Raw genomic sequence first — 21,985 nt, forward strand, 5'->3', positions numbered from 1 at the left:
GATTCATGGGTAACACGCAATAATGCGCAAAATAAAAACACTATTGCTTTTTTTAAGAAAAAAAAAAGGAAATACTCCTAGGGGTCAAGAAGCAAAATACTTGAAGGCTATTGGTATCTTCCAAATTTCTTTTAAATTTCTTGGATTCTTCTCCAAAACATTTTCACAAAATTTCATCATTCCTATATTTCCCATAATACACTACGGTAGTATTGCAAGATGGCGGCTCTTCTGAGGTTTGTGGCAAACTACGAGCGAAATGTTTGTCGATTTTCAGTCACTGTTGTTGCTAAATCGTTTCTTAATTACGTAGGAACTCATCCAGGCTTCCTTCAGTGTTAGTCAAAGGGTGCTATCGACCTTCATTTGCGCTAATGCGAAGGTAAAGTGGATTGGATAGTTGTGTGTGTCATCTAGCAAGTCTTTAATTTACTTTGCTTTTACTCCTTGTTTCTTTTTTTTTAATATTGTTATGCAAAAATTATTTTTTAAATGTTTTTCAGTATTCCAATCACTACTTCGTCCTTGGCTCGAAAGCAGGAAGACTTTTGGTCCAAAAACACTCGTCTGAACAGACCAATGTCACCTCACTTAACAATCTACAGGTACAATGTTCATTTTACAGCTTAAATGCTCCAAAGAAAAAAACAAGTATTGATTGATTTAAGGAAAAAGAAAGAAAACTTCTGAAAGGCCTATCCCTAGAAATCTGAAGATGTTTGAATTTTGGTTCCCATTCTCGTGGACAAGAATGAGCTTTCTTGATATCATGCGCAGTTTGTGTGAACAAAAATATATTAACAACAATCAAATTTGTAATTAAAAGCTCACAGCTATAGATAAAAATTCACCCGAAAATCCACACTAAATGTCAAATGTAATGGGGGGGGGGGGGGCTTGCTCTCTTGCCATAATTTTTCTCCCCCTCCCCCTCCCCTGCCTTTTGCAAGGTTTTGGATCTAAACCTGATAGTTTAAAAGAATATCCAGCTGTTTATCAAATAGAAGTCCAATTTGATTTATCCCCTTTTTTATAGGAAACTTCTCCAAATTTTTTTTTATTCTTGGAGATTTAGGAAATTGTAGAGAAGACCAACTGACATGCTTTATGTGTGAGACTTAGTGTTTGATGATGTTATGTGTGAATTTTTTCCATTTTTAACGAAGGTGATTTATTGGTTCATTTATTTCACTCAGTCCACAGTTGACTTCAATGTTGTCAATAACTCACCGTGGAACAGGAATTGCTATGACAACAGGTAACTGAATAGAGATGAATTATGTCCATGATGGGGGATGGTCTTTTTTCTCTCCTCGCCCATGGAAGATGGGGGAAATTTGAAGTGTCAGTGTACTGATTTCATAATCTGTTCTATGACATTTACATAACAATTATTGTTTGTGCTTTCAGTGACAACTGGATTTGCCCTGGCTGCTCTTGGACTGCCAGAGAACTTTGAGCATTATTTAAATTTGGTGAAAGCTTTAGAAATCCCTGCTTTTATAATCTTCAGTGGAAAAACTGCCTTGGCATGGCCACTGTGCTACCATTCATTCAATGGGATCAGACATTTGGTATGTATTACAAATCAAAACAGCAGATTACATGGACAACCCCCTGGCCAAGAGGGTTGGTGAAAATTAACACAACAATACTTATTGTGTTTTGTTTGTTTGTTTGGTTTTATTTTTCAGGCATGGGATCTTGGTTTTGGCTTCGACATGAATATTCTCTACAAGACTGGTTGGTTTGTGTTTATTGGTTCCATGGGCGCTGCTGCTGCTCTGGCTTATTTCCTGTGAATCAAACTTGAATTTTGCAACTTGACAAAATACAGGGAAGCAGAGGAGTTCTAAGAAACATGTTCTTTGCTTTGTTAACCCTTTAACTCCCATTAGTGATTAACAGATAACTTCTCCCTGTAACATCCACACATTATCCAGCTAACATGTTATAAGAATACTCAAACTTATCAGGTAAAAGTTAGTACCCTTGATCTAACACCAAATTCTCATGACTTATTTACAAGGAAATGTGTAGCAGCTAGAGGGGAAAATTAACAATCAGATCTTGGGAGTTAAAGGGTTAAGTTTTGCACTGACCACATTATAGGCTTTCTAGTTTTACAAATATGTAAATCTGATTTAAATATCTATTGTTGTTTGATTTAAAACACAAATAGGTCTGAAAGTCAAACCAAGAGCACATTGGAGGGCAGCTTTTTGTTAGAGCTTACATTCACACAATGGATTATTTATGAGAAAATTCTGAAACAGGGCCATATTTTTTTCCACCATAAAAGTCCAAAGAACAGTCCTTGGTGTCAACATCAAACTCCTAGTATTTTTCCTGTCATATATCCTATCTGTTATTGAGAGTGACACAACACCAAGGATTTTATGTTTTTTTAGACTAAAATTTTTCCCAAATTGTCTGAAATAAATTGCATATTCAGGTAAAATAAATGTCAATGAATTTTTTAATGGACCTTCATTCTTTTCCAGTGATACTTTCGACCTGTGCAATGCAGGTTGAAGTCCTGGTTGAGTCATAGGCCAGTTATTTAAACAAAGTTCAGCTGTTGTTTAACAAAACCATGTTCCTAACTATCTTCAGTTTGGCTCAGTCTTTATCTGAATAATTATTTTTGTGACTGGCATTGTCAAGAAGGCCAAAAGCTTGCAGTGGAAGGAAATTTATTTGATTAAATCCACCCTCTCATAGAGAAAGCCTGAGGTTCACTGCTTGCCCAAAACTGGGGTTTGGGTAAGACCTGGTGTAAATAACCAATCTGTAGTGTTGTGTTCTTGGGCAAGATACTTAATTCTCACAATCCAGAGGGGTGAATTGACCTATCTGAGAGTCCAAATGGGTACTGGGAAACCTGTGTTAGAGTAGCATTTCAGGGAGAGTAGCAATACCTTTTGTCACTTCTTAAGCTCTGACAGAATAGGCCACAAGTTCGTATGCAGACTTACCTTCCTAATTTTTTTCTTTGTTTACTCTCTCCCCCCTGCCCCACCCCCTTTCCCCCTCTTCCCCTCCCCCTCCCCATCTTCCGTTTCTCCAACCCACTTCCTTTCCAGGACCCTAATATTGAGTAACGACCTTAATCTTGCCAAAAACTGGGTAAGTTTCGTTCTATGATTTTTTCGGAATACGCAACACCTCTACGCCGATAAAGACCACCACGTACTGATCCGTTACCTGGCAACTCGCTGAGTGACGTACGTTGAAGGATGATGTCAAAACTCGCCCATTTTCTAAGCTGCTATAGGAAGTAAATAATTCCATTTTTGGTCATCACGCGCAAGAAAATGAGAAGAACATGTGTCAAATTATTAATTTCTTAATCGAAGATCCTGTTTTGATCATCAGTTCAGGAAGTATTGTGAACTGTTAAACGAAAAATTTATTTTTACAACACGTACAACAGCATTTGGGAAAATGAATGAAATATGAGGAGATTGCTTTTGGAGTTTCAACCAGACAGACTCTTCGAACCTTCTCCAAGGAGATGATGATTTGTCGACAGTTCTGTTCCTAAGCCCTCCACGCGGGGAATATGAAGTTTGGCCCGGCCATCATGGGAATTCCTCAAACAGAATCTCAGTCAGCGATTTTTCAATTCCCAAGTTTCAAATGCAGCTGGCATCAAATCAAGGTAATCCGAAAAAGCTTGCAGCACTTCTGAAAGAAAAGCGGACGAAAAAGAAACGTATTTTGGGATCGAAATTTGAGGAAACTGCGAGCGTTACACCAAAAAACACAATTACTGATCAATTGGTTAATCATCGGGAACGTTGAGTAGAATTTCAATGGCTGGAACTCTAGAAGAGACGACACCTAGATTTAATGAATGACGATGATTGTAAGAAGGTTTTAGCGCTCTATGGTATTTTCAGTTAATTTGTGTGAAGAGAAGGAAAAATCCCACCCACAGAAAAAAGAATGAAAAAAAGGGAAATAAACTGAAAATATGCGACCTTATTGTTTCTTAATCGTCGAAGTATTTTTCAGCTTGGTTGATTGGAATAACGAGCTCTAAAGTCAAATAATAACAATAGGGTCTCGAAATTTTTTTCTAACTTTCTAGGCATGGGATATATTTTTTCAGTTTAGATGCTTAACTGTTAATGAGGTTGTTTTGTTCTTTTTTTCAATAGATGTTTTGAATGCCGTTGAACAAAGTTACCGCGCCATTTCTTTTCGTAGCTCCATTAAGGAACTGATGAAACTCGGGGACGTTTTTTGATGCAATGCCTTTTAGCAAGAGAATTTAGCCAATTTGAAATTGTTTATACGGCAGTTTCGGTATTTTTTCCGATAAATAGAAATCTTCGTCAGCAAGGGATCTCCTTAGTGAACAAATCTCCAAGCAAACTTCGGCCTTTCTCAATAACAATTCACTCCTCCCCCTGTAACCTCTATTTGTTTTAAATTTGTGATATACTTGATTCCCGTTGGTACGGACGAGGGAAATTTACCAAAGATTTTATCGTATTTAAGCTCGTAGAGTGTCTTGCTTCAAACTGTTATCATCTTTTGACCTGTTTTCGCTGAATTACGTTCTTTAACAGTTTACAAAAACAAATTCAGTTTATTAGAGCCGGGAAACTTGCATATGAGCTGTTTCGATCCCTCTCTGCATAAACAAGAACAAACAAACAAATAAAGCAACAACAACAACAAAAATAATCAGAGAAAGACATTTTTTCGTCTTGTGACGAGCGTGGGCAAGGAAAAAAATCCTCAGGAGGGATCGAATCCACGAGGGTTCGAGTCCCGTGAGGGTCTGGGACTGTTTCTTTGTCCCACTTTCGTGACAGGACGAAAAAACATCTTTCTCTATTTCATTACCTTGCACAAAATTTAATATCCTTCTTGTTCTGCTTAAACAAAGTGTTCTGTGAAAATTGGTGTCTTATCTTGACCCTTCCGCTGGAAAAAAAAAAAAAAGGTAATGCTCGGAGACAGGCTCTCGTTTGAGAATCATCGAAATTCTACTGTGTAAGCATGCGCGTGACAAAGATTCGGTCACGTGCTCAGCAGTGGAAGAGGTTTTGCTCCTGTTTTGATTGAGCTGATTTTCGAGCGTTGAGTAAGGTTAGTAATCAGCCTCAAATGTCTCATTTTGGCCATTACGTAAACTTTAATCTGTTTTTGACTTTCGTTCGTTCTTGGTATCACGTAACAATTTGAGCTTGAGCTCAGATGTACGGGCCAGTCAGATGTGAAATTGAGGTCTGATGGTTTTCCGTGCGTTATTTGCCGGTTGAGTATATTATTTATGTTTTTTTACCTTGCGAGAGAAAAAGAAACAGATCAGAACGAAATCGACCTTAATTTGGACTGATCTGACAACCAAAGCGAACTATTGAATGATTGGCTTCGACTGTTGATCGGCGTACAATCACTGTTGATATCAACTGTAATACAGTCGAAATCGATTGAACATTTGATAATCGTGTAGTCTTTGTACTGTAAAAATTGCAACATCTGCTTAACACGTTATTTTTTCGGGTTCTTTTTTCCCTAAGCAATCGTTTCACTCTGAGCTTTAGCAGTTCTGGCTATGCTTTGTTATTTGTACCCAGTCCCTCTGGGCTACTCGCAAGCAGGAGTAACGAGGTGTATCTTGTCACGCGTACGAGCTTTAACATGTTCGACATGAAAAACTGGCGCTCTTGTGCTTGTTGGAAAGGAAATTAATGAAACTTAGGTATTTGTTCATAGATATTGTGAAAGGGGGGGGGGGGTCATGATTACTGTTCATCTTACCATTTGTAGTCATTACTCCTAAAGATTAAGGTGGTAAGTTTCCAAAGTAACTGTTGTGCTGCATCAATGGGAGAGTATAACGGGGTACTTTAGTCTTATCAATTGAGTTGATAATGTAAATTGGCCATATTTTGAGTGTTAGCCCTTCATCAGATTGAACCCCAAAAGGTTGTGTTAAAAGTGTGACATTGTCACCTAAAGGTGCCTTGAGGTGCACAATAGAAACTTTGTAATCCATATCAGACGTAACCATATTTTTGTTGAGGAACAATATCACTGTCTTGTAAATCGAATAAGAAAGATGCTAATTTTTTAGGTTGCTAAAGAAGTAGAGAAAGATGTTTTTTTTGTCTTGTCATGAACATGGGACAAAGAAAAAATACTGAGTCCCCATGAAGAATCCATTCTAAGACCTTTAGATTCTGCACTCCGATGCTCTTCCACTGAGCCAGAAGGACTCTGTAGTGAGCAAGGCCCATATCACAGTCACTGATCACAGATATTTCATTCCCTTTGCTATAGTATCTATTGCAGGTGATCTTTTCTTCCACTCAGAATGTATTAAGTAAGGTTACAACTGCTTTCTGGACTGTTTTAGCAGGTTTCAGATTTGATCCTTGGCTGAGTGTCTGTGTTTTGTTCCTGGGCAATATTCTGCACTCTCTTTGTGCTCCTATTCTTCCAATGTATTTATCAGTACTAGCAAAATAGAGAACACCTGCCAAAAGAGCAGGGGTAACCTGCTGTAGTCATGCTACTAGGTACTTGTAATACTGAAACAGGGATTGGTTTAAGCCAAATGGGCTTTCAACTCACAAACTGACTTTTATATCTGGCTTGTAAAGTTGACTCGACAAGCTGGTAAGGTGAAGTGAATCCCAAGTTCTGACTGACTACCTGAGTGAACAAAATGAACCCATGATGCCCGTTGGGGGTTGTCCGTTTTGTTGCCATTTCTTAGTTGCATAAGAAATCTTAATCATTCAGGCTCAGCCAGTCAAGATAGCCATATTTCAACCTCTTTTTGCATTTTTCTGAAAATCCTTAAATCAGTTAGAATAATTTCCAGATATTATGACTTTCTATTCTTACAAGTACATTGTTGACAGCTGCACTTATGAACTTTTAAGTCCTCTGACCCCTAAGAGTGATTAGGATCTAATTTCTTCATACAATATCACCCTTGAATTACATATTAAGGTCATGAGAATAAAGGAAATGATCACCAACTATAAAAGCTTTTGATTGTTCCTCAGATTCTCCTTACAGCACCTAAAGAAATGTATGGAGAGCAGTATGGAGATTATGAATACTGATGTTTGGGTGTAAGGGGTGAGACTCCTGGTAGCAACATCTTGTATGTTTTTTTTTTTTTTTCAGATTATCTTTCCAGTATTACAAAATGTCAAATAACAAGAAGAACTACAATTGTATTCAATGCGACAAGTCTTTCAAAGACTCGCAAGGGTTGAAGAGGCATATGTTGGTTCACACTGGCGAGAAGCGATACCAGTGCAATCAATGTGAAAAGCGCTTCAGACACTCAACCACCTTGAAAAGGCACCTGGTGGTTCATAGCGACGAAAAACCCTTCAAATGTCCACACTGTGACAAAGAGTTCAAACTTCAGTCGGGTTATCAAAGACATATCGTTGTTCATACCGGCGAGAAACCATACAGTTGTACTCAATGCGATAAGCTTTTTAACCGCTTGTCGAGTTTGACAAGGCATTTAAGAATGCACAGCGGAGTAAAACTCTATCATTGTACTCAGTGTGACAAGCGTTTCACACAATCGCTTAATTTGCGAGTTCACTTGCGTACTCACAGCGGCGAGAAGCCTTTTTCGTGTCACCATTGCAACAGGCAGTTCACGCAGTCTTCAAGCCTACGCAGGCATTTGGAAATACATACCGGAGCGAAACCCTTTCAATGTCTACGCTGTAACAAGTGCTTTAAGAATTCGCGAAGTTTGGAACTGCACGAAATGAAACATCGTGGAAGCAGAATTTACAAGTGCGATCAATGTGAAAAGACTTTCAAGACCGGGTCCACAATGCGAAGACATCAGCGAATACACTCAGGAGAAAAGCCCTTTCAGTGTAGTTTTTGTAACAAGTGTTTTAATCGCGGGTCAAATTTACAGACACACCTCCGCGTTCATACTGGAGAGAAGCCATATAAATGTGACCATTGTGACAAGTTTTTTAACCAGTTATCAAATTTGCGAACACATCAGCGGAAAGCAGCAGAGAAATCCGGTTCAAAGGTTGTTATTGACACAATTATTTGTGCTTCGGATGAATTGATCCATCAAAACCAAGGATAAATAATGTTTCCTGAAGGAAAGGAAGCAAGTATTTGAACTGTAGGCGCCATGTAAACTACCGAAACTGTTGTCAAATATTGCAGCTATTTTATCATCATGCACGACACAGGTAAAATTTTTTGCGTTGATCCAAAGCAATTTGGAATTGTGGTTTAAAAGAAAAGCGTATTTTACGCAAGTGTCTAAAAATAAAAATAAAAGTTATTACAACTGCCAGTGAGATGAAAAGGAAGACACCACAAGGAGCCGATGGGAACTTAAATAAAAACCATTGACTGTCCACGTGACAGTTGATGAGAGTTTTGCATGTGATTGAACAAAATGAGCGCGCGAGTTTTATTAACACGAACCAATGAGAATTCAAAGTAGAAACAAGCCAACAGTTCAAAACGCGGGAAAACGCCAATTGGTTTTAGTTTGAATCCGATTGGTTGAAAAAAAGCGCGCGTTTTCTTGCCCGTTCGCAGCCTATCAGAACAAGGGTAAATACCTCCAGGAGCCGATGAGTACGGTCAGCATTAGATTCCATCCACCAAAACCACCTCGGTCGAGAGGGACTGAGATGGAATATTTAATGACTTGCAAAACATAACCGAAGATTCTCGGAAATCCGCAAGTGATGTAGCCGAACATCCGAAGCTGTAAATCCCATGATTCTTGAGGAACAAACAGAAACAGCATAGCGAGAATTTTAAGTCGCGAACCATTGATGGTAGACATGCAGATAATTTAGGATACGTAAATTCTGTTGATGAGGCGCTTAAACTTATTGCGGAATTTGAAACAGGATTGACGACGAAGTTTCCTTTCTTTAAAGCTGTCAAAGGTTTCGGGAACATATATTTATATATATTTGATATGGCTCTTTAGCATTACAAAGCTTTGCTATCGCTATTGTGCATTCTCACTAGTTTGTCTAGTTCAAGTCCTCTGGCATGGCTTGGATGATACCACAATCGTGGAATCATTCGGTTTAATTTAATGCTTACACCTCCTTCCTCGGACAGAAGTCACAAAATACTGGGGGAAGATGCATGAGATATTTAAGGAGCAAAAATTCGTTTTTTTACTGGTGTGCCTTTCCTAATTTTGGGAAGGAAAGTGTTCAATTGCCAGCACGGCATAGATTGAACAGCTGGAAAGAAAAGGAAACGAAAAGATACAGAAGAAGTACTGTATATAACAATTTCTTTTTATCCTCAACCTTTGTGTTTCTGTCAACTATGGCTTGCTAATTTGAAAGGTCAAATACATGAATGGGTCATATGACATTGATCTCAGAATACTTTTATGACAAACGTGATAACAGTTCAATCTTGGCTAAATTGAAGATGGTTTAGAAGTTAACAATTGTAAGAACTTTTCACTAACATATGCTGCTGACAAAGGAGAAAATATATGCAATTCTGCATTTTTTGCATTCTATCAAGCAATCATATGTTTGCTCCTTATCACGCTATGACACTTCCGTTTTGTCACATTCCAAAAAATAACTTGAGAAATACACTGTCACTCATCGTACACTGTTATATTTACCTATTACAGAAGGCTGGAAACAAAGATTTTGTTTTCAAGAAAATAAGATTTCTTGTCCAAGACACAAGGAAGTTTGACTGCGAAGCACAGGTAAAAATGCGAGAAATTTTATTTTTTTCACAGAACAAGGTAGTTCTAATCATGTATAAACAGAACAAATGCGATTTAATAAATCAGATATGCGGCATGACTCCTTTTCTTCCATCCCCACTCAAAACAAGCAAACACACCTATAGAGGTTCCAGTCTGGTCTGCAAATCAAAAGGAGGAAGGTGATCACTGCAAAATTAAGCATTAGGGTTCTTATTTATAACATATTGATTATTGTATACTGATATCTAGAAATTAAGGTTGCAAGTAGCAGCCAGCTGAGTTATAGTTTGAGTTTTATCAAGTCCATTACTTTGTTAAATTTAGAGTAACCTTGACTTGAGAGAGGAAAATTGAGGAGCTGTAATATACTAATCATCAATTAGGGACCACAAAGAAAAATTTATTTATAGAGACTTTTGAAGGAGAGGGGTAAGACTTGTGACAAGCTGGCAGACATATAGATAAACTTTACTGCTAAATGGGTTACAATACAAAGTGCTCAGTATTTGGATCAGCTATGGCTCAACTTAAACTTTGCTTTAGCTTCAAGTTTAATCCTTTGTGGTTTCCTTTCTCTGTGTTTATTTTTCAAGTTATGTACACAGAAGAACACAAAAATGACAAGGAATGCTTTTGAATATCAAGAGGCTGGAATAAGCAAGAAACCAAAACTGAATTTTAAACAGTACAAAGTTAATTTGATCTTCCAATGTTATTTAATTTTAACCATAGAATTTGCTATTTAAATTTATCCCCTCCATTTTTCTGGGTATTGTGAGCAAAAACAAACAATTATCACAAAATGCATGGTATACAATGGTTTGATTCACCAATGTGGCAAAGGCCTTTCACTGTCTATCCATAAAAAGGGAAATAGTTTGTAAACTGTAAGACATTCTCCATGTTGAGTGTATACTTATTCATCCATGTGAAATTAAAGGTTACTTGAAATAAATGTGAAAGATTTATAGGATTTTCAGACACCTGATAACAATTACTAATGTGCTGATTTGTTGTACTTAAAGGTTATGATTTTGGCAGAAATAGTGGAAGAAATTTCTGGACCTGGAATTTTGTTGCAAATGTTTGTTTAAATCAGTTTAAGTCAGTTAAAAACTCTCCTGTTTCAAGATTACATGATTACCACACCAGAACCTTTTGTATTCTATATTATGCACCATGTTATGATTATGGTTTCAATAATAAAAGGTGCTGACTCAAGAACTTTCCAAAATATCTCTACATACAAAGAAATAGATTGTGGTTATGTACTCCAAATAGCAGGTCACATCAGTCTTCTGTAAGGAAGTAGCAGAAATTTCTGTGGTGGTTTTGGTGGATGGAGAGAAACATCCACCAAAACCACTTTATTCTATGTGTTAAGAGTTATGATAATCATTATGAACGTTTGGTCGGTCAGCAATTGTGCACCATAAAAAATAATTAGCCAGAGCATCAACTGCTAATTAGTGGTATAAATCTTTTGTCTCCCTGAACATCTAACAATGGCTATAGATAAAATTCAAAAAATATATTGTTGATGGTTTTGGTCAAAGTTTTGGTGGAAGTTCCCTAATGACATCCACCAAAACTACGTAACATCTAAGCACCTTTTAAATACGTGAAATATCTGCATAAAATTGCGTAAAATGTTTTATAATACTACAATCGAACAATAAATTAATACTTACCATTTCTTTAGTAAAAAGTTTTGACGCAATTTTCAAAACAAATAATACACTTGGGTCATCGGGATAAGTCGGCATGTTGTCGTAGCTTCGTAATTTTTTTCCATCATTCCATCTCAGTCCCTCTCGACCAAGGTGGTTTTGGTGGATGGAATCTAATGCTGACCGATGAGTACTCATTGGTTTTAGTTTTGAATGCGAATGGTCGAGTAAGAAGCGCACGAGTTCTCGCGACCAATCACGAAGCAAACTTAGGCCAAAGCAATCCGAATTACTTTCCACACTCATTTGAACAGTGCTTCCATTGAAAATTGTCGATCGTAATCCGGAATTTAATTTTAATATCGCCACGCTTTGTGATTGGTCCTGAAAACTTGCACCATTTTCTCAACCAATGAAATACATTTTTCTTTCTACCCGCGTTTTCTCATGACCAAATATGGAATTAGTTAATCGTAGAAGTCATTTAAAAGAATACTTTTCCATTTATTGGCGAACTACATGTAGTAAACACTCCGTCCAAAGCAAAATTTAGGAAATGGCTGGTAAAAACAGGAACATCTTAAAATTGACCCAAATATGGAAAAGTGGTATACCCACTGTGATTGCAAAACTTCCCCGATGCGTATGAACATCCTTCATATGTAGCAAACCATGGAGAACATGAAGATATTTTTGATTTGTGGTCGTCAACTAGAATAAACTATCTTGATGATTGACGTCGTTGCGTGGGTCACCTCATGTCACCGCAGAAATCAAACAGATCAAATTTTAGTCCCACCTTTTTCTTGACAACAGTTGCTAATGTTAATGATCTTTATCAAGGATGTAAATATGTTTTTTTTAATCTCCAATAATTTTCTTCCATAAGCGGCTGTCGATGGTGTAATAGACGGCTGAGAAGGGATTGTAAGCAGAAGAAGACGAAACCAAAACACGACAGCCTGCCCATACGGCACTAAGAGGTCTTTCTTCGAAATTGCTGCTGTTAAATCTCTCTAAGACTTAAATGGCAGATTTATATGTAAAATACGGTGTTTGGCACACCCAGATTGCGCAACGTTCTCGCTTGATCAGATTTCCAATTAAGGAGCTGGGTTATTCAGAGAAGTTATTGTGAAAGAATTATGCCAAATAAGGACTTATAAATGAATTTCAGTCACTGATTTGAACACCGACAAAGTCTTAACGCTGAAAAAAAGTGGAAAACCAGAGAGAAAACTTGGATTTAAAAGATATTTTTAGGTAAGAAACTCGTCATTATTTGTCGCGGGGGAGGGGTGGGTGGGTAGGAGGGTGGGTTGGAGAATATTAGGGGGGACCACTTAGTTTCTAGGGGAACGTAGGGGGTCAGTTGTCGCCAACGTAGTTTAAAGGAGAGACTATAGAAAATTCACTGTCAACGAGGGGGGATCGTGAGAATATCGCAGAGCCCCAGAGGGGACCAGGTGAATTTTATCGTGACTCAGCAAAAATCCACCGAATCCCTCTCTCCCCTCCCTGGGGATAAAAAATGACCAGTCACTGTTCCATGAAATAAACTTCAAGAGTAGAGAAAACTAATTTAGAAAATAATTAAGCTGAATTCATATTGCGAAATAATCTGTCCTACATATTAGACGTCTCAAAAAGTTGCGCAAGTCGTGTCGGCTGATTTTTGATCAAAGGATCCCAGACGAATCTTAATTACCGATATATAAATCGTGCCTAATTATTTGTTTCCTCATTTTTTTCTGGAAATCTACTTGGTTGTTTCCCGTGATAGTACTTTATTAACTGAACCGAAGAGCAGAATTGTCATCCGCTTTTTTATAGCAGAAACGAAGTTACTTTCAAGATGAGTGGTGAAATTACAGAGAAGATTACTTATGTCGACGCACAGGGGATGCTGGCTAATGAAGAAGCTGATCCCATCAGTGGGGTCTGCGCGGAAATACAGGTGACTTTGGTGACTTCAAGAATTTTAGCAGAGAACTATGAATATTCAAAGAATATTTCTGAATTTCCGTACGCGAGGCAAAGGGGAGAGAGGCGCTCATTGAACGCCGACGAAGAAGGAGTAACGACTGGTCGAAACAAGGAACAAAGTGGCATTTTACGTAATCTGAATCAACGGAGAAACAGGTTTTGCTTGACTGATGTGAGAGAGTCGAGTCTTCTTCGACGTAGACAAGAAAACCGCAATTTAAATGAATCTAAAACTGAGAAAGGTGGCCCTCTAGAGATAAATTTGTCAGAGGTTGTCAGTTTTCGAGATCAAGCTACAATCAGCGCTCCGCAGATAACACTTCCACTAGATGAATTTGGTGATGTTCTCTCTCCAGGACCATCACCACGTGACCAGTCAAATATGGGTTCCAGTTTTGAAAAGAAATTTAGTAGCCGCGCTACACGTGATCGGGATGAGATCGGTTCCAGTTTCCTCTCCTTAAAGCTATTATCAAGTGACGAGTCTGAAGTGGGTTCCAGTTCCCCGGAGAACGTCCTTGGTCATTCGCCTCAGATATCGCCATGTCTTCGCATTGAAATGGTAACCAAGTTTAAAGAATTGGTCATTATTCATTCACCGCGTGGCAAAGAACGATCCAAATCTTTATTAGATTAGATTGACACTGGCTACGGGTTCATGGTCGAACATTTGTAGGGTGAAACCATCTATGGGGGGAGGGAAGTGGGTAGATATAGTTCGCTGGGGGGGGGGGAGGGTTTGGGAACCCTCTTTTTCATCTGTGAAAAAACCATGGTAACTTTTGATTCCTAAACAGACGTTATTTCCCTTTCACGAAATACCGAATACGAGATACTAAAAATTACTCAAGTAGGGTGCTCGTGCTTATTTATTTAAACGCGGTTAAAATAATTTCAACTTTTCAAATTAGATGTCTCGTGTGCGTGTGGTCAGAATGAGCGCATTCCAAATGAGTGTTATGAAAAAACCAAAAGTTTTCACAACTGCCAATCAGAACATCAGAAAATATCACAATGAATAATGACTTATGGTAAAATAAAATTGCCTGAAGCGCGGGAAAACGCAGGTGATCAAGTTGCGATTGGTATTAAAAGTTATCTGAGATTGAATCTGTTTTACTGTACTTCTCTTATGATTGGTACAGAAAACTCGCGTCACTTTCTCAACCAATCAGATTCAAAACTGAAATCTATTCGTGACTCGATCACCCGCCTTTACCGCGATTTAGGAAGTTGTCCTGATGAGTTCTCATTGGCTCTTTTTCTCCTCTTTTGATCGGTCGCGCAAATTTTCTAAACCAATCACAGGGTGAAGCAAAAGAACAATTACATTACTTTCTCTTAAGTGCTCGACAAAACCATGGTTTAAAAAACACGACATAAGCCTATTGGATATTATCCACCGCTATCATCTTTTATTTTCAATCTAATTAACATTTTTTCACACTTCCTAACTAGTCTTACCCACACAGAACTTACGTGTGATGTTTTTTGATGAATTGTACTGTAAACACGAATTTTTGCAATTATAAAAAAAATGCAAATATATTTTTTAAGCCATAAACGACAAAAGAAACTAGTCAGTTGTTTCCCAAATGTTTTAAAATATTAAAGTTGAATGGGTTGTTCTGGCAGTGACCTTTAAATTATTTTTAATAGTTTGAATTTTTCATTGTATTATAATGTATCTACTTAACGACCAAAGATCTGCGAAGATCCGGTCTCGGGATGTCATATCACTAATTGAATTTGACGCGACTTCATGCTCATGCCAGAAGACGAGCGAAGTCGTTCCATAACGTATAACGCTGAGAAATTAAATTCCTTTTTGAATTTTGACCGGCAGTTTTACTCTTAATTCATATATTAAGTTAGTTTCGTTTCCACGGAGGGAAGAAATAATTTAAGCCATTCCTCTTACTTTCGAAAACTTAATTTCATACCCTCGTCTTTAAATATATACTTTTTATGACATTTCTTGAATTGAAAAAAGGCGGCGAACACAGGTGCCTTTTACCCACATGGATAAAAGTCAAATTTTTACAGGGAATCAAACAAGAAGAAATAATTTGAATAAAAAATAGTACATTCCCCACCACATTATTTAATCACTCATATTGATGAAATTAATTTCTTGCACTTCAAGATGTCGCAACGCAATATCTTGCAATATCTCCTTACGTTAAGTGTCGTAACGCAGTATCTCGTAACGCAAAATCTTGGAACGCAAAATCTCGTAACGTAATATCTGATATCGCAACGCCTTCTTGCGTGACAATATCAAACAGCCTTTGCGAAGGAGACTACCAATACGGGCGATTTATACATTTTTTTCCATTTTAACGCACAACCAATGGTAAACGAGACGTCACGCACAAACTGTCTTTACTAATACCTAATATTTCAGAAATTTAACGATGACTTCTGAGATGTGTTTGCAGAATTTCTTGTATCCTTTTCTGGTCATGTGAAGATAGTCGAACATGTCTTCGTGACTAATAACTCCATCACTTCTGACAAAGCCTGGATCCGAGTCCAGATATAGAGAGTTTGGTATGGCCTCAATCAGTTCTTTGAGTGAATGGTTCACCTGGAAATGTTTTTCGCGGAGAGGGTTTGGTTGTTTTCCTCGTGGAAGTAGACCCTATTAATCAGGAAAGGAAATTAAAACCTTAGGCTGGAAAAAGAAAGATGATAAAAGTTCCTGGAACGAGAGGAGATATAGATAAGTTCCTTTTTTAAGGTTGGTTAAGCTGTGCAGGCGCTGTGATTGAACACAGGCTTCCCACCCAAAATGTCCTTCTTTCAAAATGGGATGTTCCTTAAGATGGTTTTAAAATATTTCCTTACAAACCCACTTAAATAAGCAAGGCATTCCACCAATCCTACTTCATGGCATTCTGTAAAATGCAAAGAACCATCTTATCTTACTAGTACAATGATTTTTGCAGAAGGCAGCTTGCTTGTTATACTCCATACAACTGATTCAATTCCTTCTACAACTTGGTCTGCTGTACTGTGATGATTATTTGTTCCAATCAATAACACAACAACCTGAAATCAAGAAAAAAAAGTTGTGCTCAAATCCAAAAAATTTAATTAATAAGATTACTTTGGTTTTATCGACTACATTGGTAATGGAAATTGGCGTCCATAAAGAGTTTCTGAAGTTGACATTTCCAGCATTAGCTCTCTGATCAGAATGAATGATTAACCTGAATGGCTGGGGAAGAGGTAATGCTCAGCTTTAGAAACTGTTTCCAATCTTCAATCTACATTATTAATGCAGTTGATAAAACCAAATTATCTTGTATTGTCTTGAAAATCTTGGCTATAAAGAATGAAAATAATATTACTTCATTTTGGGTGACTTGGCAAGTAGCTGCTACCTCTGCCTCCTTACCTTGGGATTAATATTATCCAGTTCTCCATTTTCTATTCTCCACAACACATGCTCTGTACAATCTCCTCCAATTCCAAAATTAAGAGAATTTAGGGGTGCAAAGTAAGTATCCCAAGCCTGTAGGATGAAAGGAAAAGAAAAAAATGACATGATTTACCTACGAGAAGCCACAAGAAACTGACTCCTTCCATTGCAGAAGGGAAAAGAATTGGCAGAGGGAAGGAAAGTCGCTTTCTTACAGTCTCAACCTGGAAACTCCCCAGATGCCCTAGTACCAGCACCTGCTTTTCTCTTTTAGCCCTCTTTCCCTCCCCCCCCCACCATACCTTGAGTACATTTTTGTTCTCCCCCCCTACCAACTGCACTGATTCATCCAAATTAATGTGGGCTAATATTGGCCAATACCAGCCATTGTGGGTAAACTGTAGCTGCTATCATTTCTACAGTTCAAATGAAGGTTATATCTTCACTCTGGAGTTGATTGAGATAGAATTCAGTTTATAACATAGCTAGTAAATTTGTCTAATCTAATTCAATTGTGCGAGCATGCTTCATATTCCTATTGTGCATGCTCATGACATCAGCAAACGAGTCCCTTGAAAAAAAATTTTCCTTTGGGTTGAAAATGTGATAAAACAATTGGTTCATACATCAGCTGTGCGTTCATCGAGATATGAAGCACTTGGGAAGTTACGCATCTTTTGTGCTCTCCAAACTTCCCGTGTGCTTCATGTCTCAATGAACACACGCTGACATATGAACCAATTGTTAATTAAAACTAGCCAATATAAAAGATATGTTTCAGATCAATATTATTACCAGCTTAACCAATTACCTCAGTCTCCTTCATATTGCGAATCAGTGAGTCGCCAATGAATAAAACATTACATGGAGAAAACTTGCCATCATGTAAAAATCTCTCATGCTAGCAAAAGGAACAAATGAATTAACAACTTAAAAAAATTATGGTTTTAGTGCGATTAAAAGTTATATCATTAAGACATAAATAACTGAGAATTTTACAGGGAAAGCTTTTTACAGCACACTAATTTCCTGGATCTCTCTTCACACAGCCTCTTTCACTCCAGGAGGGAAGGATGAAGAGAGAGACTGGAAACTTGGAGAATCAAAATTCCTGGAAACTAGTCTCCATTTCCCTATTTTTCTCACCATGCTCATCCATCTGCTATCACCTTGGACGTCCTTCACAGGTGTTGGTAAAGTAGCAGGATTTGACATCTTGCATATAATTTGTCTAACAGTCACAAAACTGCAACTCCTAGCACAAAAAGTAAGTCACATCAACAACTCTGCACAAACAAAGCTTATCTCAATTTCTGTGGCATAAGGTGACCAGGGGTACAGCTACACTCCCTGGTCAGCAAATGATTTACTGTATTCATATACACTGATAATATACCCAGAGTGCAGTTTCCCATGCCGTGAATATTGCTTGTAGATTTTTCCAAATTTAGTTTTGAGCAAAATATTTTTAAGAAGCAAGAACTTTGAATTGCTGGATGGATACTTGTACATAAATGGTTGTGGTCATTGTTTACAAGAATACCAGGGATCTGAACTCATACAAGTTGATGTGTTGTATTTATTTTCACCAAGGGTAGCTGGCCTCTACAGACAGAATGCCAACCATTACCAGTTACGCCACCTGCCAATTACCCTGAAAGTGCAGCACTACACAATTTATACCTCTGGGTGGAGAAAGACACAGTAAGATCAAGGTATCTCTCTTCGGGATAAAACAACAGCCTGACCAGGTATTGCCCTTAGACATCTTGATCCCAAGTCTTGTGGAATAACCCTTTAACACCCATGAGTGACCAAGACAGAATTTCTCCTTACAATATCAATACAATGTCAAACAGATAAGTGATGAGAATAAAGAAAATTATCAATTTGGGGATAATTAGTTGATCCAATATTAAATTCTCTGAACTAACATTATAAGAATTGTATGGTTGACAGTAAGGAGAATTACAAATTTGATCTGAGAGTTAAAGGAATAACTGCATGCCACCAGGTCTCCTACAGTCAATGACTTATCACTATTATTACTATCAGGGCTGTGATGACGGTCATCTGTCTATGCTTCATGTGCGCATATATTCAATTTTTTTTTGTCATTATCTGGAAACCTTAAAAATATTAACAAGATAATTTGGTATTATCAACTGGGCTGGCTGGTAAATTGGCCACTGTCAGAGCCATGATCACTGTCAGAGCCCTGATCACTGTCAGAGTCCTGATAAAGGGCTACTGCTCAAAATATCAGCTTTAAACTCTTAATGGTGTTCAATTTACATTATCAACTCTGTGACAGAACCAAATTTCCCCTTAATAGCAAACCCTCATCATTGATACATCTGTGATAAAAAATAAACTACTCAGGAAGATGTTGACTATTTTATCTCAGTTTTTTGAGGAATATCCTTTGGAACTGTAAAGATCTTAAAAAAATTTGTATGCAGATGAAATTCTATCTGGGTTTATCCCCTTTTTTTAATTTTGTTTTCCGCATTTTGTTATGTCAACGTTGTGGAAATTAGACTAGTACGTGATCCAATATCAAATTCCATATAAGCAGTAATGTACGTTCATCAAAAAATCTTATGAGTATGACTGACAGCAAAAGAGGTGACCTCTAAAAGCCATTTCTCTTAGTTCAAATATTCAGTGAAAATTACGCTCATAGGTCAAAATTCACCTTGTTTCTTTAAAAGTTACTTTACGCTAGCCCCTGTTACAAAAAGATAGTCACTGTGATTCTTTCCTGAAAAATTGACTTGTGCACATTTCGCGATAATATCAAGTATTCACAGCGAATCCGCCGATGATTTAAACACAGATAATATGGTCGAGATGAGGAAATAGTTCTTCGGGAACGAAGTTAATTTTGCGAACTTACAAACCTCCATATTCCAGTACAAAAAGAAAAGCAAAAGGTTTTAATAATTCAAGATTAACATCCACAGAGCTTTCATAAAACAAAGTTATGAGGACGCCGCTATAATCCATCCGAGAATAGATGTTGATATTGATCGTTCGCGTCCTTCACATCCCACAATAATAGGAAAATATTTTACTAATTTTTCAGCAACTTCGTTTGCACTGTTACAGTTTATAAACAAAACATGAGTATTTCGAAAAAAATTCCAAATATTCATCATCATCCAAATCTATAACTACAACATAGCCCGCGAAAGCAATAATTTATTTTCATTCATTTACCTCCGAGTCGGTAATCTCATAATTTCTTTCCGAGATTATTCTTGTAAATAAACTGGCCTACTAGTTTGGAATTTGATACAACTGAAAACGGAGATCCAGCGAAAAAGTTACAGTGGATGCAACGTCTAATGTTCACGGAGAAAGCTAGCTTTTACTCTGGTAATTACCAGGTGTTAAATTAATTGTCTGTGACGGCCTTGACCGATATTTTGAGTTGTAAACTCTCGTGTTATCTGAAATTTTTAATGTACTCAGAGCAAACGAGTAAGGAAAACGATCTAACTCTGCCCCTGTGACAAATCATAACTGCTTTTAAAGTAGCACTTACCGCTTAGCAAGTCATCAATTTCTTAAGTGTCGTGTGATAGCGCCGCCGCCTTCGAATCCTCAGAGAACGAAAATTTGGACAACATCCATATTTATAGCGTGGTAACCATTACAACGGACACCCCCTAGCTAAAATGCGATTAACAAGGGACACCTTAAAAGCTTTAGGAAGCGAAATTAGTGATTGCAGATGAATGACTAAGAAGAACGAGACAACAGCTGTAGAAAAGGTCACGTGATAAGTTAGGACATTCAAAACTTCCGGTATTTCCACTTCCGGTGGGAACCGGAAATCGCTAAGGAGTAGCTAGCCGATCCATTGACAACAACTGTCAAAAGCGTTAAAAAGTTTGAAGTTTGAAGTTTGTTTCTTGACAACATTACTAAAGAAATATTTTTGATGATTTCCCTAGTTGAAGTTTTCATTACTGACATAAAACAGACATGCTTTGCTCACCAAAGTACCCACAAAAGGAGAAAGCTGGCAAGCCAAAATTATGAAAATAATTGCTTGTAGTCTACAGCTAGCCTACTATCTGATATTTTCAGCGAATCTTGAGAGTGTTCAGTCAAAAAAAGAAATAGCCAAGATGGCAGAATGTGATTCAAAATTGAAAATACTGGCATGGGGCACTTTATGCACCTAATATTTTCATTTCTGTAACAGTAAAAAAGCATTATTTTCAAACAGACAAAAATATTGCATTAGTTCACCTTAAGAGAAAGAAAAAAACTTAATTTTTCCAAACTCACACAGGTATTTTGTGGTCTATTGTCTCTACTGTGTAAATACTTCTAGGCAAAAGTAAAATGCCTCGCTGCCACACTTTTTGTTGTCTCCTTTGCAACAGTTGTTTGATCTTCATCATCATCATATTTTTATTTGCCTTAGTTACACAATACAAAAAAAATTTATTTACAGCGGTTATAGCTAGAAGGCGAGGAGACCCAGGAAGCCACTGGGCTTATGGGAGAGCCACCTCACTTACATTAATAAATAAAGTAAAGAAAAAGTGCTGCAAATGTGCGGCTAGGCCAGTTCAAGGATTATTTAAGTAAAAACTCTTGCATTTTTGTCTTAAAACTAAGAAGGTTTGACAAATGAGTGACTGAAACAGGAAGAGAGTTCCAAATTGTAGGACCTTAGTAAAGAATTGTAAATTGCTTGAAATTTGTGCAGCACAAATGAATGCATTCGATAATTACTAGCTGTTCTGGTACCATAGTTGTGAATTTGGCTATTCGTTACAAAAAGATTGAGAGGGAGAGCGCATTGTGTAATGAGACCAAATTACAGCTGCAAAAGAGACCATGCTTACTGCTATCCTTGAACAGGGATAAATAAAAATTATTCATCTACAGTTAGTTACCTGAAAAATATAATTCTGTGTAATTGTACTATGAAAAGCAAACTGAAACTCTGTTGTATCTTCCACAGACCCTAACCAAAGATATATTGTAATCTCAAATAAGTGAAGATACATTGAACAAGAGAAAAGGATAATATTTCAAAGAGGGCTCCTTGATTGGTTGTTGCTTATCTGGACTTTGCCCTCTGTGTGTGAAATACGCAATAAAATGTAGGTTGTTTACAAGGAATTAACATGCAATTGG

General features: G+C 37.4%; 3 protein-coding genes and 1 long non-coding RNA gene across 5 annotated transcripts; 2 read left to right on the forward strand and 2 right to left on the reverse strand.

Annotated features, from left to right (window-relative positions):
- The first annotated feature begins 7 nt into the window (after positions 1-7).
- LOC113686330 (succinate dehydrogenase cytochrome b560 subunit, mitochondrial-like) lies at positions 8-2,465 on the forward strand. Its single transcript, XM_089209477.1, has 6 exons — positions 8-236; positions 314-382; positions 504-605; positions 1,197-1,258; positions 1,411-1,574; positions 1,695-2,465. The coding sequence occupies exons 1-6, from the start codon at positions 220-222 to the stop codon at positions 1,800-1,802; spliced, it is 522 nt and encodes a 173-aa protein (XP_089065603.1). The 5' UTR covers positions 8-219; the 3' UTR covers positions 1,803-2,465.
- Positions 2,466-5,024: 2,559 nt separating this feature from the next.
- On the forward strand, positions 5,025-8,326 carry LOC113686312 (uncharacterized). Its single transcript, XM_027203917.2, has 2 exons — positions 5,025-5,106; positions 7,162-8,326. The coding sequence occupies exon 2, from the start codon at positions 7,184-7,186 to the stop codon at positions 8,108-8,110; it is 927 nt and encodes a 308-aa protein (XP_027059718.1). The 5' UTR covers positions 5,025-5,106; positions 7,162-7,183; the 3' UTR covers positions 8,111-8,326.
- Positions 8,327-9,731: 1,405 nt separating this feature from the next.
- LOC149043342 (uncharacterized) lies at positions 9,732-11,570 on the reverse strand. Its single transcript, XR_016187684.1, has 2 exons — positions 11,431-11,570; positions 9,732-9,897 (listed from the first exon to the last, which is right to left on the reverse strand). It is a non-coding gene; the product is annotated as an uncharacterized LOC149043342 (long non-coding RNA).
- A 3,213-nt stretch (positions 11,571-14,783) lies between these two features.
- Positions 14,784-20,609, reverse strand: LOC113686313 (platelet-activating factor acetylhydrolase IB subunit alpha1). Of its 2 annotated transcripts, XM_027203918.2 has the most exons (6): positions 20,373-20,609; positions 17,969-18,077; positions 17,634-17,723; positions 16,799-16,915; positions 16,327-16,449; positions 14,784-16,039 (listed from the first exon to the last, which is right to left on the reverse strand). In XM_027203918.2, the coding sequence occupies exons 2-6, from the start codon at positions 18,035-18,037 to the stop codon at positions 15,791-15,793; spliced, it is 648 nt and encodes a 215-aa protein (XP_027059719.2). In that variant the 5' UTR covers positions 18,038-18,077; positions 20,373-20,609; the 3' UTR covers positions 14,784-15,790. The 2 variants fall into 2 exon arrangements, with proteins under 2 accessions (XP_027059719.2, XP_027059720.2); XM_027203919.2 differs by lacking the exon at positions 17,634-17,723 and having other exon boundaries at positions 20,373-20,604.
- Positions 20,610-21,985: the final 1,376 nt, after the last annotated feature.

This window comes from Pocillopora damicornis, chromosome 6 (genome assembly GCF_964200805.1).
Source record: "Pocillopora damicornis chromosome 6, jaPocDami1.2, whole genome shotgun sequence".
Classification (NCBI taxonomy): Eukaryota; Metazoa; Cnidaria; class Anthozoa; order Scleractinia; family Pocilloporidae; genus Pocillopora; species Pocillopora damicornis.